The 17,786-nt window shown below is 42.9% G+C and overlaps 1 protein-coding gene across 6 annotated transcripts in view; it reads left to right on the top strand.

The window, feature by feature from the left end:
* The window catches only part of roraa (RAR-related orphan receptor A, paralog a), a 171,904-nt gene that overhangs the window by 147,201 nt on the left and 6,917 nt on the right, over positions 1-17,786 (top strand). For 2 of the 6 annotated variants that reach the window (XM_067500535.1, XM_067500537.1), the window contains 8 exons: positions 9,924-10,009; positions 11,448-11,589; positions 13,860-14,255; positions 14,884-15,005; positions 15,109-15,241; positions 16,202-16,309; positions 17,229-17,363; positions 17,536-17,648. In XM_067500535.1, coding sequence (XP_067356636.1) covers positions 9,924-10,009; positions 11,448-11,589; positions 13,860-14,255; positions 14,884-15,005; positions 15,109-15,241; positions 16,202-16,309; positions 17,229-17,363; positions 17,536-17,648 — 1,235 coding nt within the window. Of the gene's footprint in view, positions 1-9,726; positions 9,848-9,923; positions 10,010-11,405; positions 11,590-13,859; positions 14,256-14,883; positions 15,006-15,108; positions 15,242-16,201; positions 16,310-17,228; positions 17,364-17,535; positions 17,649-17,786 lie in introns of those variants that run through there. The other 4 variants (XM_067500538.1, XM_067500541.1, XM_067500540.1 and 1 more) reach the window with 3 other exon arrangements.

The raw sequence follows: 17,786 nt of genomic DNA, 5'->3' as shown, positions 1-17,786 counted from the left end.
CTTTACTTTCTCACTATCTGTGTATCTCTGTCTCCACTACTTTTCCCTCATAACAAAGCAGCTTGTCTTATAGTTGCAGACCAGACATGGCAGGGATGAGAGCATGGTCCATGTTCTTAATGTCATTTTAATGGCCTTATTTGGTCTAGTGTAGTTGTGATTTATTGCTATACACATACTTTTAATGTCTTCCTAGATGTTTGCTTTAGTGTCTTTTTCACATCAAGTCAATGATAATATTGTTTTAGAACTCATAAAGGGGAGCAGGTTGACAAACTAATCAGAAGTGCATTAAGATCTCCAATGTCTTCCAACAGTGTTGACTTCATGGCAGGTGCTTAGGAGCAGAGATGGAGTGTAGTGGTCTTGGTTAGCAAAAAGAAGGAAGAGTAAAAAAAACCAAAAAACTGGTGAGGATGTATGTCCAAACCCTGGTTTAGAGGATCCCTCTGATTGTTACGCTGCAAATACTCACTCGCATGTGGAAAATATTGACAGCTTCCTGTCATTAATGAAGCAACAAAGTACAGGCAAGTCCTGACTGTTGTGAGGCAGCAGGAAGTGAAAGGGGTATATAAAGGCTGTCAGCTGACTGCAAGAGCTTTTGCTTGGCAGCAGAATGGGCTGAAGAGATGATTGTTATTCCAGGGCTTTTGGGATGTGTTTATGCAATCATTAATCTTGGCATTTGTTTATTTGCCTGGGATTAGAGTGCCATGGTGCATTCACCGGCAGTCAGGAAAGTTGGTTCACCAAAAGGTAGCAGCAAGTGCTCAGGCCTTCCACTGTAAGCAAAAGTGTGCAGGAAGGGAAGCATGCTTTGCGCATGGCTGCTTAATCCTGCCATGTTAAACAAAACCAGGCCAGTGTTTGTAGGACTATGAAAACAGCAGCGCAGGGGGAATGTGCCTCACACACTGTAAGCAGTCTGTGAACTCTGTGTGGCAGTTGAAACTCCTCGTGCACCCCTGTTGTCTAGGAATGCCTTTCATATGGTCTATTACAACTGGAGTAGAGGGAGGACGACTGTGGAGTGGCTCCGCAGTTCCTCCACAGAGAAGACAGAGATTATTGTAGTTTTTTTCTGTAGTCCATGTCAATTTGTGAAAACCATGCCTGTATTTCACAATACAGAACGGATTTTAGCGACTAACTGCCCTTGTTGAGCATTTTGAGATCTTTCATTGGTTTTTAAAATGTGTATTACACTCCAAAGTAACTGATATTCATTCAGCCTGTTTGAAAATGTATTATTCAACAAACTTGAAAATAGGTTGTTTACACCAAAAACAGCATTATATAAATATGTAACTGATGAAGTTTACTGAGGCCTTAAACAAGCATTTTCATTTATTGCCTCACTCTACTTATAATGATCTTAATATTGCCAGAAGCAAAATTAAAATAACACAGTGATTTGAAACATTATTTAAAAATGTTATCAGTAAATTTTACATGCTCACTAACATAACATTTTAGTTTAATAATTTTGCATATTTAGTAGCTTTTGACTATAAATGATACATGATGGAAGTGTCTCAGTCGTTTAATAAGACAGTAATAGCCAGGGCCACGGTGTATTGATTAGATAATGGGTCCGTACTTGCAGTATAAGGTAGGGCCAGGCAATCTTTGAAGGCCAAATATGCATTTGGAATAACACATAAAATAGGGTTCACATTGAAGAGAATACAAAATTGGCTCTGGGCCCCATGACACTGGTGATCTGTGGAAAGGTTGGGTGCCTCTAGTTTCTGCTCTATCAAGCTCTGGATCTTTGAGCAGCGGGATTCAGTATCCCAGCTAATGTAACAAGGCTCATTTATCTCAATCACACGTCCCTGGAAGTATCGGCTGGCCATTGATGTCATTCATCTTCCCTGTCCTTGCCTGCTCTTTTTCGGCTGATGAAAACCCAAGACCTTCGAGCAGAATGGCAGAGGTGCAGTAAAAACCGCTCATCTGAGCTGCTATATGGAGCATTCATTGCTGAAGCTTGGAAACTATAACTATAAACTTCATTAGCAGTAGAAACAATTGCATATGTTTAGGTGACTGAGTTTTTAATTTTGAGATTCATTGTGACACTTCTTTTGCAAATTGCCATCAAACATTGAGAACATTTTCTTTTATCTCTGATCTCCTAAGATCAGGCGGTGGAGAAGATTTTCTCCACCGCCTGCGTTCGTACGCAGGAGCAAAAGCAGCAGAAAAATCTTCCAATCTGCTCAGAACAAACATATTAATGAAATGATCTTTTACCATCCTAAATATTATCTCTCATCCAAACAATCATGGGATGTAGTCTATCTCAATAGTTTAAGACAAAGATTGTTGAATCATTGCTGTCACTGGGTGAGGTATTTCCAGTATAAAGAAAGATTATTATATGCATTGAAATGATAAAATATGTGTCCTTGTGATTAAAATGTTTTTTTTTATATTTTCGTCATTTTCTGATCCAACCTTTTAAATATGAATTATTTGAAATTATTATTATGAAATTATTTGACATATAAAAAGAGGATCTGCAGGTGTACTAATATAGAAAAGCATCACAGTTTTTTTTTTCTTCAAAAGGATACTTGGGAATGCCTCATGCTTACTTTCACTCTCGGGCTCCCTCTTACTTTCTTATTTGTTGGGATATTGTATGACTTCATTGCTGTCAAGAAATTTTTTTTTGTTTTGGAATAAAACTCATCACTTGATCTATTAACACATCTGCTGTGTCCTATCACAGAATTGGCATCAGCTGATGTCAGCTCCAATGGAAACAGTGACTTGAGCCATAACTGGAGGCTTATACTGAGCTTCCCTCTTCGATGGAGCAAATCAAGATCATGATTACTATCTGGCCTGTGCAACCAGTCTGCGTTGTCTGGAAACATGTTTTCCTAAGGAGACCACAGAGGGACAATTACTGTCAGCTGAGTTATTCAGCCTGCTCTCCATGTGTGTTCTGGCTGTGTGCCTCTGACCCACTGACTGTGAGTGGCAGCATGAGATGTGACCTCCAGCCTCCCTCCTTTTTTCCCCCCTCCCCACTAACCCTGCACAACATCCACCATATCTAAGGGATCCAGATATACACTTTGGAAATAAAATGCTCTGATGCTCTGTCTCCCGTCTGGCAAAAAAGACCATGCAGGAAGTTGTATGGATGTAAGTTTTGATTCCTTTGTGTGAAACAGCAGAAAAATCCTATTCAAAAACCTGCAGCACAATCCTCGTTGTCTTACAGAAATGCATACTAATACAGCAATTATAGAAGGAAGGAACTTGTGCAGTGTGGCAGTAGCAAATTCCCTGGTGCAATGAAACAACGCTCTTTGTTGTTATGTAAAGGTTTCAGTGTGTATTTGCAGTGGATGTCATTATTTATATTTTTCTGTGTTTTTCTGAAGGAGCCTTCTCTGCTGCTGTCCCTGCAGGGAGATGGAGGGGCTGAGGGTTGCTTTACTAAGGCACTTGTACCACAGTCGAGGCTTTAACTGTCACCTGCTTAGTTCTAGTGGTCAAACTAAAGGTTCACAAGGATCACATGATCCTCAGCTAAATCTTAGAATTCAAACAGCGGCTTCTGCACCAGTCAATCAGTCAGTCCTGTGTGATTTCAGCCTCAGTGATTTTGAGTTTTGGTGCTTTCCAGTGCCTTGCCGAGCAATGTATGAGTAAAGCAAACAATTCACAAGCAAGTTTCACTCAGACTTGCAATGTAAAAACTTTTTGAATTTCCATTCAAAATGCACGTCATTTTGATAAAATATGTATCACATTTGATTTTATAAAGGACCCAAACCAAATGATCTAAATAGTTGACAAATCATGTAAATATTTGCAACACACATTTTTCATTCTGCTCTCCTGGCTCTCTATGACTAAATAGGGGCTGGTAGAATGCATAAGTAAGTGCTGTCTACAGATTGTATTTTGCTATCAGAGTAAACATTGTGAGCCTTTCTCCCTCCTGGAGTACATGTGTGCCTGCATTCATGCGCTAACACACAGAAGTGTGCCCTCTGGTCCCCAGCACCCGGGCACAACTTCGCTTGTCACTGCAGTGGCAGACAGAAAAAAGGGTTGGGTGTGGGGGAGATGGATAGATGGGGGTGAGGAGTGATGGGGAGAGAGATTTGAGCTCAGGTGGGGCAGACTAGGGAGGGGAGAAGAGCACCGCACACATGCTACCCTTCATGGTGCTTGTCTGCTCGGTAAACCCAGGCTTTTGTTGTTTCCCCTAGAGTGCAGGCGTGCAGTCTCCCAGTCAGGAAGCTCGTCAATCTTTGCCACAACAACACATAAATTAGTGCCCAAATTACTGTTACGCTGGCGAGAAAAAGAAACAGGAGAAAGATGTCTTGTGCTGCGGTTTGGGAATACATCTTCCCCTCGCCTGCTCCCCCTTATAGAGGGTGTCAGAATGCACTTCAATAAAACAGTCAAGTAAATACAGGGAGAGACATGAAGAGAGAAACACTGCTGTGTTGTACAGGCATCTGGAGTTGGGCAGTGTTGAAATATTAATAGGCCTCACACACAAACAAACACAGAGATGTACGCATGAGTTCATCCAAAAAGCAGCCCAGGGCGATGGTCCAGACCTGAGCTTTAGCAAAGTCACTGTACTGCTATGTAGGAATAATAGGGAATGGCTTAAAGAGCCCATCCTTTGAAACGGAAATAACTCTTCAAATATAGCTGGTCTCCAGTGAAGGGGGATCACAGCTAAGGCAGCTAAATGATTGAGGGGGGGTGAATTAGCAAAACGCAGCATAAAGACCAAAATGTGTCAATTATGTCTTTTCTTGGGCTAATCCCTCTGGTCAGAATATTTTATGATGACTTCAGCGTGTTTATAGGTTGAATGGAAGCTGTTTAAAGTGATGATATAGAGTTTTGGTCTGCAGGTGCATTTTTGTACGGCGCCGTGTGCTTTCTTCGCACTACAAACCAGCAAATGCCATTAAAACAGCTCTATGGTAATGTGCCAGCAGCCTCCTATCCTTAAACAAATAACACATTTATACTATTCAGCCTGTGTTCCATGCCACGACTGTCCTTTGCTGCTGACATTCAAATAACCTTTATTCTGCTGCATAAATGGGAATAAAAAAAGTATTGTGTTGTGCAACTTCACATGACAGCAAAGCCCTGGCACATGAAAAGAGGCAGAATTCTGATTCTAGCTCTTGTTAGGCTGTCGTCTCTCTACAGCTAGATCTGACTGTCATGGGTATCTGTTCACAGAAGACCATGTTTATCAACAGCTGATCTCCATCGCCAAATGAAACGTTTATGTGGCAAAATAAATAGCTGTACATAATGGAGGAGGAATATTGCTTAGTGTGGATTTGCCAGCCAGTTCAGTGCCCCTAGCGTTTGTGTATCGATCATGTGTCAGTGTTTAGCTTTAAAGAAAATCTGCTTCATGTTTAACAATCTGGAGTGTAGGCATGCAATCCTTAAAGCTTTTGTCTGGTTTTGGTGCAAAATATTGTAAAAGAATAATGTATTAGCACAGTTTGTCTGATGGCAGAAGAATTGTTAATCTGCTCCTAACACTGTGCCCTGTCCAGTTCCTTACATAATCACTGACATGAGCCCACTGGCTTGCGTCACTCTGTCATTGACAGCTGTCAACACAACATGTACACACTCAAAGATACACACTGCCATGCTCAGAGAAGCAAATGTGTTTTTCTTGCTACTGGTTCACATGCTTTCTTGCAGAATGATGTGCATTGCAAATGAGAAAGTAAACAGGCTCTACATACATAGGTCTACATATATATAAATATATATGTACACACACACAACTCCTATTTTTGTATACATCTATCATGAATCATCAGGCCATGAGAAAACGATTTAATGGTCCAATCAAGTAATGGATTAAGCTTTCAGCATAATGATGGTGGCCTGGGCATGGGTCTCTAATGTAAGGGATAATCTTAATCCTTCTACGTTATGTCAGTAGTCCATGGGTTCAGTGGGTACAGCCAGGAGATTTTGACTAGTGATTTTATATGTTTGCACAAGCTTGTGGGATTTTCAGTTGTGTTTATTTTGTGTACAGTTTCTAACCGGGATGTCATATTTAAAATGTGATAAATATAAAATAAAAGATTAGTGTCAGAAAAATAAACTTTTAATATGTGTCTGATAAGACTGTAGCCTCTATAGCAGGAACAAATAACAGGTCCTCATACTAATGGTTTTTGCTCAGCACAGTGCCAGAGCCTCAACATATCTACATAAATTCACTGCATTTATTTATATTTCTCGGCATCCCAATCACATGATGTCTTGCGAATTACTTTTGAATGTTTAGGTAATAATAGGGTAATACTAATAATTAGGTAATACTGTATTTGGCAGTGTTGTATCTGACAGTGTCTGTCTATGTGATGCTTATAATAATATAATCTATGACAAGTATCATGTAAGCTATTAATGTCTATTTGGCAAATTTAGTTTTAGAAGTGTGTTGATCTCAGAGCTGCAGAGAAAACAGTGAAGGGCACTGGGTGAACATGCAGAAGCCTTGCTTTCCTTTTGTACATGTGCTCTTAGTGACACGTCATCCCCTCAAAAGGCCTGCTAGTGTGGTGAATCAGTGTCCTTGAACTGCTCAGCCACAGACAGACAAAGAACAAGCTTTAACATTCGGCTTGACTGTCTCCTCTCCCTACCATTCCCATTGTCCAAGACCCTGATGCCAGGCTGCAGTGCTGCCTAGAGAAAATCAGTTTGGAGCCACTGTCAGGCCCTTATGGTTATGCACGTGGTGTGATTGTGCTGCGGTGTGATTCATACATAATCTTGGCATCTCAGCAGGTGTCTTTGAAGTGGCCTGCATGCAGAGGCCATCTCACAGTGCTGCGAGGAGTGGCGGGCTGCTGGGATGGGCTTTAGCATGGCTGCTCGTCTAACTGTGCCTGGCTTTGATGTCGTAAACAGAGCAGGCAGGGCTGGCTGGCAGGGAAGCGGGAAGGCAGGCAGGCAGGCGCGGTGAATGGGATCAGTGGCACTGCGCTGGTCAAGCTCAAGCGAGCCAGCAGCTGCCTGTTTCACACCAAGAGGCAGTTAACACCGCACCTCATGTCAATAGATATTGACTGCCAAATTGGGAGTGCTTATAAGCGCAGGCCTTTTTGTTTGACTGACTCCTCTGTGAGAACTCAGTTTAAATCATCCTCAGCCTCTGAAGTATAGCTTATGAGCAGTCACTAAAGAGGGCAGCTCGCACAATTGTACAGTTACACAAATATTGACTTAGGTCAGAGAGGTGTAGGTGTCATCATGGTGTATGTGCACCTTTGTCATGCCATTGCTTAACGCCCAGCTGTTTTTTACACCAGGTTATGCCAATGTGGAAATAACTATATGTATGCACTTAAGTCCTTTCTCATACAAGAAACTGCACAGCATGCCACAGCCGGTCCAGAAACAAACCCTTTTTACTGTTGAGTGCGCTGAGCATCCAGGGACTTGTGCAGCAGTGAAGTGAGAGGGTGTTAGCTGGTGAGGCTGTGTGCACTGTGGGTCTTCCTGCTGGAGATAGGGCTTTGTGAGGCATGCTTGTGTTTCAGTGGTCTGCCTGGCCTGGCACCTCCGTGTCTCTACTCCCACTGCTTTCACCTGATGTGGCACAGGCTCTGTCAGGCCTGAACAAGTGCCCAGCCAGCTTCGCTTCTTCAGGAGAGATGAAGGCATCTCACAGCAATGCTGTGGGGGTGGGGGAAGCTAGCTGCAGTCTAAGCCCGGAGCTATCAGAGGCTGGAGCTCAGAGCCAAAAGCCTGTGGGGTGGATAGGGTGGGTGGAAGATTGGCTTAACTTGGCAAGACAACCATAGCCACAGCCCTGTACTGCCACCCAATGGCTGGGGCCCACCACTACAGCTATTAGTTCTCTATAACCACAGCTAGTCATAATTACAGCACGCTTCAGTTGTTGTGAGTGCATGTCAGAACAAATTATGTAAGTAATGAGGCTGAAAATGCTAAAGGAGTCGAAACACACTGCACTGCTAATGCTCATGCAGGGAGAACACAAAAACAAACAATAGAGTGCACTCATACAGAGATAGACCTAACCAACATAACAAGCAACTGTGCACAGTAAGGAAAAGATTAATTATAAATTAACCCTCTCAGTTAGGTTGTCAAAGCCCGCCTCCTGCCTGGATTTCACTCTAATCCGGGCCGATGAGGTGCAGTGCCCTCTATTGTATGTGAGAATCACAAATTGCAGGAGGTGTTGTCTGGAGGAGAATTAATTGTGGATATTTTACAACTACCTTTTGTTCATTTTACTAAAATGTAGGCTAATTCCATGTAAACATGGCCAGTCTTGTTGACTCCAGCAGCGCGAGAAGAACAGACACTGATTCCTGAATGAATAGAGTGTGGCTGTGGGGTTAGTGGATTAGAGGCACTGTGTTAAGGGCCTCTCCTGGGCATGCCTCAGGGACAAGGACATTATCCACATGACACATTACAGGCTCCTAGGCAGCTGATTAAAATGGGCAGGGATCTCTGGATTGAACCACAGCAAAAGCACTTTTGATGTGATCAAACTAGTTTAAAGAGGCTGGTTGTTAAGGTGTACGAAGGATATTTGAACAGTCTTGGGAAGAGACATGGGGCTTTATAGTAGACGGTTACTCCTGGCTAGAGGGGAGAGGCTGATGTAACACTTTGACATATTGTGTGTACCACCACTTTTTGAAATTATTATAATTTTATTGCATTGCCTTAATGAGATAATAATATCGTATTAAGTCAAAATCTCAATATTCCTCCCCTAATTGGTATAGACGTGTTTTGCAATAGCTTCTTGTGCTCTGATTGGTTGGCTGCATGGCTGGTTGGAGAAAACCATTACATCGTGAGAAAATATCCCGCGGTGATCTTTCCTCGATTTAGATCAGATAGCGGAGTTCGTCTGGCGCTGCAGTGCACTGCTGGCATGGCAGGACTGAGATGTTGGAGATGTGGAGGAGGGCTATGAGATAGAGATCTCTTGAGGGAGGGAGAAAAAACGAGAGGGGAAGACAGAGGGGGAGGTGGAGGTGGAGAGGGATATAGCATCAGTGGCTACAGTGATAAAGCTGAGAGCAATAGGACGAGCTGGGAGTTCTGTGTCTCTGATGTCTCTGCGTTTTGTCTGTTCTGTTGTGTTGCCCTGTGGTCTGTTCCTGAGGAGAAGTCCAACGATGGATGAGGCCTGTCCTCTCTGTGCTTTTGTCCTTAGTGGCGTGTGAATCACAAGCCTGTCAACAGCACCAGTCTACAACCAAACCCCCACTGCACCCTTCTTCTATAGCACATAAAGACATACACACAAAGTCACTGGCGCTGCTCCATTCAGCATTGTGGGCATGTTATGATTCTCTGTTGCCACAGTAGAATATACTCACAGAGGTTATATGGTTTTGAACATGAAGGGGCTTCGTGAAGTCAAGTTTTCCAACTTGAAATAAATCTCCTAATGTGGCTAAATGAGCCCTTGTCATTGCATCAAGTTAGTGTTAATACTATCATGGCAAATTAGTGTTTGGGGGTCGCTGAGCTTTTCTTTATGTTAGTTGTGTTTCAGTTGCAAATTGACACCATGTTTACATTGGCTGCTTGTGCGGACTTAAAATGGCCTCCTTCCCTTCTTTCTCTCTCTCTCTCTCTCTCTCTGTCTCTCCCTCTCTCTCTTTCTCTTGCACACACACATGCACACACAACTATGTAAATATTCAGTTAATGCTCTGTGGAAGTGAGGATTCAAAAGCCACCGGATGAGATGTTTTTAGAAGCACAGTGCTCTTTCATGTACCAACATGGATCCATGGTGAGGGTGTTGTACAGTGACTGGTGACAGCAAAATGTAATTTTTTTCCCCTTTCATTTCTTTTTCTTCACTGCAGCTCAAATCGAAATAATTCCCTGCAAGATCTGTGGAGACAAATCATCAGGCATCCATTACGGCGTGATAACATGTGAAGGCTGTAAGGTAAGCGTCAAGAGACTGAACCTGTTTGTCATGGGAAGTGGTGTGCGTGTGAGTGTGTCTGTGTGTGAGGGACAGGGAGTTGAGACAGGGAAGACGGGGAAAATTGAGGGAGCAAAGAAAGTTGCTTGCTAGGAAAAAAAACATTTGAAAATGTTGCTGAAGTTTTACGAAGATTTGGAGAGGGGACTTGGAGGTGTAAACACTGAGAACATGATCATTAAAGTGGTCAAGCACCACAGAGGACATCACAGAAAACCTCAATTAGTAGGACAAAGTCTTTCCTCTGCCTTGCTCTGCCTTTCCCTTCCAGGGATATGTCTTTTCACTGTGTTTTTGCTTCTGCTGCAGCCTGCTCTTGAAATAAAATGATCAAAAGGAGAGTGCTTTGAATTATAGCAGATTGTTGGCTGTTTGCTACAGTGTGTTGCTTCCATTGAAGCCGCCTTTTGTACTGTTTCAAATGCGCCAGCCATTGACAGTGAGGGGAATTTTGTGCTTAGAGTGTATTCTTGTCCCCGTGCTTGTCACCAGGCACATCATTAGCATTCCTCAGCCAGCCTGCACCTTTGCTGTTTGCTCGTGTGTGTATGTGTTTTTGTGCGTATGTGTGTGTATGTGTGTGAGAGAGAGAGAGAGAGAGAGAGAGAGAGAGAGAGAGACTTTCCGCTGTTCTTCCCAGCGTTCCTCTCCCTCACACAAGCTGGAAGGAACAAAACACTAAAGAATAAACTGCTGAAATCTATCTTTAATGATTGCTAATTAGTCCAGGCAGAGAGACCTTTAATGATATGTGCGAGTACAAAAGTTTGGACCATAAATCATAGCATTATTAAAGAGTGCAGCTTGTCACTGGCAGTTATAGCCTGTTTCCATAATAGCTTCCATTATAAAGCAACTTGGCAGCTGTCAGCTGTTTTCTTGTAATTAAACAGCCAATGAGCAGCAAATTAAGACATATGTGTATGGAGCAGTAGAGTGGGGCATGTTAATGATGTGCTGGAATCAATTCATTAAGTCAAAGGATGAGGAATCCAATCGGTGTGCATTCGCAATCTTTCAGCACAGCACATGCCAGTGCTGCGTTAATCAACACTAATAACCTTGCCGAAGAAAAATACCATCCACTGTTATCATTCCTATCCAAACACACCACCCTCATGCTGTACACACTGATCAAATACAGTGCTTTTTAAATGCCAGATATTACAGCGTAACAGACAGTAAAATACCACCACACTGGTGTTATTATCTAGTCTGCTTGGCAGCAGTAAAATAAAACATTACTACTAGGAATACAGGAAATATCTATCAGTCCTTAATTAATTTTGTCAGCAATAAAAAAAAAAAAAAATGAAAACATGAGTTGATGAGTCTCAAAACATTTTTCCACCCACAGTGGTTCATCTGAGGTGTTTCCATGCCTCCTTTTCCTGTGCAGGGTTTCTTCAGGAGGAGTCAGCAGAGCAATGCAGCCTACTCCTGCCCCCGTCAGAAGAACTGCCTGATCGACCGCACCAGCCGCAACCGCTGCCAGCACTGCCGGCTGCAGAAGTGCCTGGCAGTGGGCATGTCACGAGATGGTAAGTGCTTTGTGGACGAGGAGATGTAGGTGGGCAGATGCAGAAGGCTGGAATGGTGAATGGAGAGAGGTGAAGAGCCCAGGTTCAAGCTCCTGCGTGGGCAAGAGTTTGCTCTGTGTTTGAGCCAGTGCTTCAGGGATGCTGCTGGATGTGGACTCTAAGCACCCTTTGTAGGCACACAGGAAAGGAAAGCATGTCCTCAAGGAGACACTATAGTTATGACTCTTTGTGGTCATTGTGAATATTAAAACGCACAGGAATTTATCCAGGGGTCCATTTTGTTTAGTATAATAGAATTAATTTGTTTTGTCATTGTTATTTGTATAAAGTGTCGTCTGTGTCTGCTTAATTCTATACTATTACTGTACTATACTGCTATATAATGCTAGATAATATTATAATATACCAGCTAAGTTCTACACGTTGTCGCTTACCTTTCTCTAACCACAAAAAGCACAACCCTTTATAGGGTAGAAACAAAAACCTTCTCTTTTCTCCTTTCTTCCTAAGAACTAATTCCTGACGTTTATTGCCTGAACAAGTCAAAGATAGCACTATAAATCTGTTGCAATAAACTGAACTCATGGCTTCAAGCCAGTAGGGCCTGCTTGTGTTTAACATTATTGTTATTTGGTTGTTTATTCATGACCGTATATTAATGTGGCACTGTGCATTTATACCTTGTTGGAGAGATAAAGAAAAGTGCACACACTTTATTCTCAAAGTAATACAACAGAAATATATAAGAAAGTCAGGCAAAAATGTTTCTCAGTGTTTACTCTGTGTCTGCAGGTGAGTGCTTTGTCTGTGGGCCTAATTTATTGCTGTGCTAGAAACTGGGTTTGATGAAACAGGAGATGGGTAATGGGATCACACAGGTTGGGATGTGTGCTGGTGTGCTCCTGCTGTGCCAGGCTGGTCCAGACTTGGCTTGGCAGTGGAGATTCCATCAGAACAAAAGAGAGCTATGATGACTTTTGTTTTGTTTTTTGTTTGTTTGTTTTTTTTGGTTTTTAGATGGGTTTGTGTATTTGTCTTAAGGGGAACAGGAATGCTCACAGACAAGTGAAAACCTGAACATGCATAGAGGTTGACACGTTTATGCACAATATTTTTCTTTATTTCAGTTACATACATGCCTAAATATTCGCGATTGTGAATAAACACAAAAGTACATTAGCACTTATGTATGTTTTTGCATAGCCAAACTAATTCTCACATGTGTACAGACACACGCACACACACACAGGACAGCCGAAGGTGACTCTTGCCTTCACTCAACACACCAGAGCCCATCTGCCTGCACTCTCCTCTCCATTGCTTCACTCGGTTTCCACTGTGCGTAGACACACACAAACACACACACACACACAGACACACAGACACACAGTGACTGGCTGACATACTGCCAGGCCCCCTGAACTCTGGCCAAGGAGTCTCATTCTCAGCTCCAGTGTTTAATCTGGAAACCTTGAAACATGAGGCAGCAACTTAGTTTGTCTTATGTTTGAGTGGATAGTAAATTGTTAGTCATGTCCCACTTAATAATAATTTTTATCATTACTGAAATAGGATGATTTGCTTTTTTGAGATATGTTTAGAGAACATTGCTCTGCACTGCACATCAGTCTACTGGAGTATGGTGCTAATGGCTGTTTAATAGAGCTTTACCTTAGATTTTGTTTGTTTGTTTGTTTTGGTTTGGTTTGTTTTTAGATGGAGTAACAAATGTTAATACCTTGGAATGTAAATCCAGTATAAAATTTATCTGACCAAAAATTTGCAGATGCTCTTGTCTAAATTTGTATCAGACTCAGGTGCCAAGTTTTATTTTTATTTCAAAGGAATAAGAATTTTACCAAATGCATGAGATAATTTAATTTGTTTTGAGAGATTGCACTTTAGGCATTTTCCAGACATTATCGTAGCAACTCAAAGCCCTGAAGTCTGGATAAAAAAGACTGCTACATTAGAATTTTCAAAATGACAGTTGAAACAAGTCTAATTCTAAACACAACCCAAATGGTGATGTTATTTAACAGGAGAATGCATTTTAAACAACACTAATACTGACAATTGAAATGACTCAGTCATTTCAGGGCTGCATGATCTGGATGTGTATTTTTCCACTCATTAGCTAGGGCTTCCATTGTATTCTGATTACACTTTTTTCTTTTTTTTAATTTATCCAGAGAAACCCTTGTATTCCACATATGGAAACATGTATGAGATGTGATTGTTTTGCTTTTGTTTTGTCCTTCTAATCACAGCGGTGAAGTTTGGCCGCATGTCGAAGAAGCAGCGAGACAGCCTGTATGCTGAGGTCCAGAAGCACCGACTGCAGCAGCAGCAGCGTGACCACCAACAGCAGCCCGGGGAGGCAGAGCCACTCACACCTAACTATGGCCTCTCGGCCAATGGCCTCACAGAGCTACATGACGACCTCAGTGGGTACATGGATGGTCACACCCCTGATGGTAGCAAACCCGACTCGGCGGTCAGCAGCTTCTACCTAGACATCCAGCCGTCTCCTGATCAGTCAGGCCTGGACATCAATGGCATCAAACCAGAGCCAATCTGCGACTTTGCCCCCGGCTCTGGCTTCTTCCCTTACTGCTCCTTTACCAACGGAGAAACCTCCCCCACCGTGTCCATGGCAGAACTAGGTAAGGAGCAGGAGAAACAAAGGGGAGACAAGTGGAGAGACAGCAAAAAGGAGGAGGGGGGAGAGCCACTCAACCATGGGGCAAACGACACAAAGGTTGCTTAAAATAGCATGAGGTTGGAGACTCATCTTCAACACTCATTAAAAGAGCCTCTTTTTTGTAATTAGTTTCCATTAATTAGGGCCAATCAGGATCCAGCAGGGCAGGCATCTGGGGAAATCATTTTTTTAGGCTCCCCTGTGCCTAGGAACTTCTTTTACCAGATGTGTTTTCAAAACCATTTAAATTCTTATGCCCAATATTTCTCTCAGAGAAAATGTGACCTTTGTTTCAGTGAGTAACTTGGCACCCCTCCTCCACTCCATGCATTTGTGTCATAACTAGATTGGCTTTGCCTCAACCTTAAGCTATGAGCTTCCTGCAGGCTGTAAAAGGAAATGTCAACAAGCCTTTTCCTAGTCAAAAAAACCCACGTGTGTCCGCCTCTCCTCCTCCTTGAAAGCTCAGTAAATAAATCTTTCCCTGTGGCATATTTCATCTGTGAGGTCCTCACTTTCACATAGCCTTGTGAGTAACACGCAGATCCTAACAGTGATGTTCTGGGTTTGCGATGATGGTTGTATTTTAGAGCACCTGTCCCAGAACATCTCCAAGTCGCACATGGAGACATGTCAGTACCTGAGGGAGGAGCTGCAGCAGATGACCTGGCAGGCCTTCTTGCAAGAGGAGGTGGAGAGCTATCAGAATAAGGTAGCTTGACCACAGCTGGGCCTTTGCGAGCCTGCACAGCAGGCAGTAATCAAATATATTGTTTTAAAGCAGTTAACCAATTCTCTGTCCTGTCTGTTCTTAGCCCCGGGAAGTCATGTGGCAGCTGTGTGCTATCAAAATAACGGAGGCCATTCAGTATGTGGTGGAGTTTGCCAAGCGCATCGATGGCTTCATGGAGCTGTGTCAGAACGATCAGATAGTGCTGCTGAAAGCAGGTATGACAGCTTGTCAACATGGCCTGCTGCCGTCAAACTCACCCACCACCACCACCACTACCACCCCCCCTCTAGCGTTGTCACAAGGGCGTAGCTGACCTGACTGCATAAAGCTCTCCTCTTCACACACACAGACAATGTCACAGGGAGGAGACCCTTGTTTCCTCTCTCTGTCTCTGTCGCTCTGTTTTCCTCTGTTCATTACATACGTAGCAGGGATGGACACAGTATTAGATAAGCAATGTATTCCTGAGCTCAGATAATACCTATCGTGACAGCTGCCATTTCCTCCTCCTTTCTGAGGCATCAGTGATGTCTGTCTATTTAAACTGCTCTCATGAAAACATACTTACAGAATATTAAACACAGCTAAGGCTCTGTGCACACTGTCACTTATATTTATATATACACACACATTCACATACTCCGCATGCAGCTAATGCAACAAACACCTCTTCTGGGTCTTTCCCAGGGTATTATTTGCATTAGCCCAGCCAATATGAATAATGAAATAAAGACTGAGATCACTTGTCAGACATGACAATTTTTTTAACTGTATCATCTCCCTTAGAGGAAGCAATGGTTTCTGTTACATTCCTGATCCTTTTATCCACTCCCACAGAGTGGTACATATTGCAAGATAGAATAAATTTCCTACCTATCTTGCTAAATAAAGGTTGAATCAATAAGCGCTGACACTGAATGAAGCGCAGTTTTTAACTGGCATGTCATTATGGAAGAGTAGCCTTTTGCTTGTGATAAAATCATCTGCAGAGGTAATGTTTTTTCTCTCCTCTGATGGCAGCCTTCTTCATTTCAAAGTGGTTGTGTTACACATATTGTAGGAGAATAGCACAAAGCACAATCATGTGTTCTGCATCCCTGACTGATGTGTAACTTTTGGGGGAAAAAATGAAACAAAGCTCAGATTCAGCATCGTGTTCCTGTCTGTCTCCACAGGCTCTTTGGAAGTTGTGTTTGTCAGAATGTGCCGTGCCTTTGACTCGCAAAACAACACAGTCTATTTTGATGGAAAATATGCCGGACCTGATGTGTTCAAGTCATTAGGTAAGTGGGGAGGGTACGGGTGTGTGCGCGCGTGTGTGCGTGTATTTGTGCGCTGCAGTGTGTGTGTGTGTTCTCTTACAGTGTCTTACTCCTTTCCTTGGTGTAATAGCCAGAATTAGTGTTTGCTGTTCTTTTCTACACAAGGCTGAAGGCCTGGAAGCAAACACTGAGAACTTACCTGGCATTGCCATCTCTGCAACAGTTATTTATGGTAGAACAGAGATGTTACTGAGGCTCTACTGCATATGGCTTCTGTAACTGTGGAATAAATAAAGCCAGATGGAGAGTCTTTCGGGAGAGAGCTATCACAACCGTCATTGATGGTCTAAAATAAAACATCTCGCGCGAAAGCAAATATCACTTTTGTTTGTCTGTCATGATATTACTATAAGTCTCCACCATGGATTGTCTTACATTTCCAACTGCCTTTTGATGGAAAAAAGTAAATATGTCCCATTGTGGCAGTAAACGTGCTGAATTCTCCTACTTAGTGTGGGCTCATCAATCCATGTAACTCTCTGAGCATGTGTATCTGTCCCAGTGTCCTGCGTGTACTGTACAGAGGGTCCGCAGTGTGGGAGGCAGAGTGATGGGCTTCCCGAGCTGCAGTGCCATCCGCCTGTCTTTCTCTATCTCTGATAATTGATTTAACTAAAAGCCTCAATAGTGACCTCATTTTGGCTTGCATAACACCACCCAACTGCCAAAAGTGACTTGTCTGGGAGGCAAAACTCAGTAAAAACATTGCCTGTTCTGCTTAAGATGCTCTCATGTGCTGTCAGCATGCCGTTCTATTTCATTCCTTCCCCTCTCCTCTCCCCCTCCCCGTGTGCCTCTCTCCCAATAAAGATCAAGACTGAATGTTGTTCTTTGGTCTTCCTCATCCTAAGCCCTCTCTCTGTGTCCTTTGCTGTGGCAGGCTGTGACGACTTGATCAGCTCCGTCTTCGAGTTTGGGAAAAACTTGTGTTCTATGCACCTGTCTGAGGATGAGATCGCCCTGTTCTCCGCCTTTGTGTTGATGTCTGCTGGTATGTGTCACTCACTGTGCAAAGGTAAAAAGGTAGACACACATTCAACACGACAACGAACAGTGTTCCCCCCCTTTCTACCAATTAATGCCATGTTAGTGGCACTGCATCATTATTTATCCCTTGAATGTTGACTGTTAATTTGGCCTACATGTGATTGTGCGGTAACAAAAAGCGGTGATACTTTACCTTCCAGACCGATCCTGGCTTCAGGAGAAGGTGAAGGTAGAGAAACTCCAGCAGAAGATCCAACTGGCCCTCCAGCATGTCCTGCAGAAGAACCACAGAGAGGATGGTATTCTTACAAAGGTACAGAGCAATGCAGTACACACTCCATCCATTACCCCTGAAGGTGGCTGTCTGCTAAGCATGCTCTACCCTTTTTAGCAGTATATTCTCCCACCGTTTAGGATCTTTATCCATAGGCTATCAGCCATTTTTTTTTTT

Source organism: Channa argus, chromosome 4 (genome assembly GCF_033026475.1).
Source record: "Channa argus isolate prfri chromosome 4, Channa argus male v1.0, whole genome shotgun sequence".
In the NCBI taxonomy this organism is placed as follows: Eukaryota; Metazoa; Chordata; class Actinopteri; order Anabantiformes; family Channidae; genus Channa; species Channa argus.
This window is presented reverse-complemented; position numbering and strand designations above follow the sequence as displayed.